The sequence below is a fragment of the Aplysia californica genome, unplaced genomic scaffold, assembly GCF_000002075.1.
Source record: "Aplysia californica isolate F4 #8 unplaced genomic scaffold, AplCal3.0 scaffold01816, whole genome shotgun sequence".
NCBI classification, from domain to species: Eukaryota; Metazoa; Mollusca; class Gastropoda; order Aplysiida; family Aplysiidae; genus Aplysia; species Aplysia californica.
Genome location: NW_004799086.1, coordinates 3,813 through 5,094, shown reverse-complemented (window position 1 = coordinate 5,094; position 1,282 = coordinate 3,813). Strand labels below are relative to the sequence as shown.

The 1,282-nt window shown below is 40.6% G+C and overlaps 1 protein-coding gene across 1 annotated transcript in view; it reads left to right on the top strand.

The window, feature by feature from the left end:
- Positions 1 to 6: 6 nt before the first annotated feature.
- Positions 7 to 1,282, top strand: part of LOC101855320 (T-box transcription factor T) — a gene marked incomplete at its 3' end in the record, with an annotated part of 4,283 nt that continues 3,007 nt past the window's right edge. The window contains 1 exon segment of the mRNA XM_005113278.3: positions 7 to 56. Within this exon segment, the coding sequence (XP_005113335.3) occupies positions 13 to 56 (44 nt within the window).

Here is a 1,282-nt window from a genome sequence, read left to right as displayed (position 1 = left end):
GACCCCAACGCCATGTACACACTTCTGCTGGACTTTATACAGGTGGATGCACACAGGTACGTACGTCATACACATATACAATGACATATACACACACACATACACACACAGTGACACACACATACACACACAGTGACACATACACACACACATGCACACACACACATACACACACAGTGACACACACACACACACACACATACACACACAGTGAAACACACATACACACAGTGACACATACACACACACATACACACACACACATACACACACGTACACACACATACACACACACACACACACACGTCATGTACACACTTCTGCTGGACTTTATCCTTTGCCCCCTTCTCTGGGCTCCTGACTCTTTCTTGTCTTTCTACTGCTACTTCTTGGCTTCTTTTTTCTCCTGTCTTTCTGCCACACCCCTGATCTTCTGGTAGGAAAGATCTACATCTAGCCTTCTCGGACAAGGGCGAAGAATCTCGGATGTTCCGTGTGCAAGTTGCGTACGTTAAAGATCCCTTGGTGGTCTAAAATCGATAAGAGTAGACTTCGGCCGCCACCCGTGCAAATTCAAAATTTCCTGCCTATTGAAAATATTTAATATTATACCTCGCGCTCTAATATGACATTATGCAGTTGCGAGCGCCGTAAAACACTTACCAAAGAAAATAAATAAATATAACCCACATGCGCATATACACACGCTTACGCACACTCTTACGCACACTCTTACGCACTCACATACGCACAAACGCACATACATACACACATATACATACATGTACATAGACACACATACACATAATACATACACACATACAGATACGTACACATACATACTCACATACACACACAAACTCATACACACATAAACTAAACTCATACACACATAAACTCATACACACATAAACTCATACACACATAAACTCATACACACATAAACTCATACACACATAAACTCATACACACATAAACTCATAAACTCATACACACATACACACATACACACATAAACACATACACACATACACACATACACACATGCACACACGTACATATTCACACGTACATATACACACGTACACACATACACATACACACGTACACATACATACACATACATACACATACACATACATACACACACAAACACAAACACACACACATACCTACATACACATACATTCACACTCAAAAGCACATACACATACATACACATACATACACACACACACATACACACACATACACACACACATATACACACACACACACACAC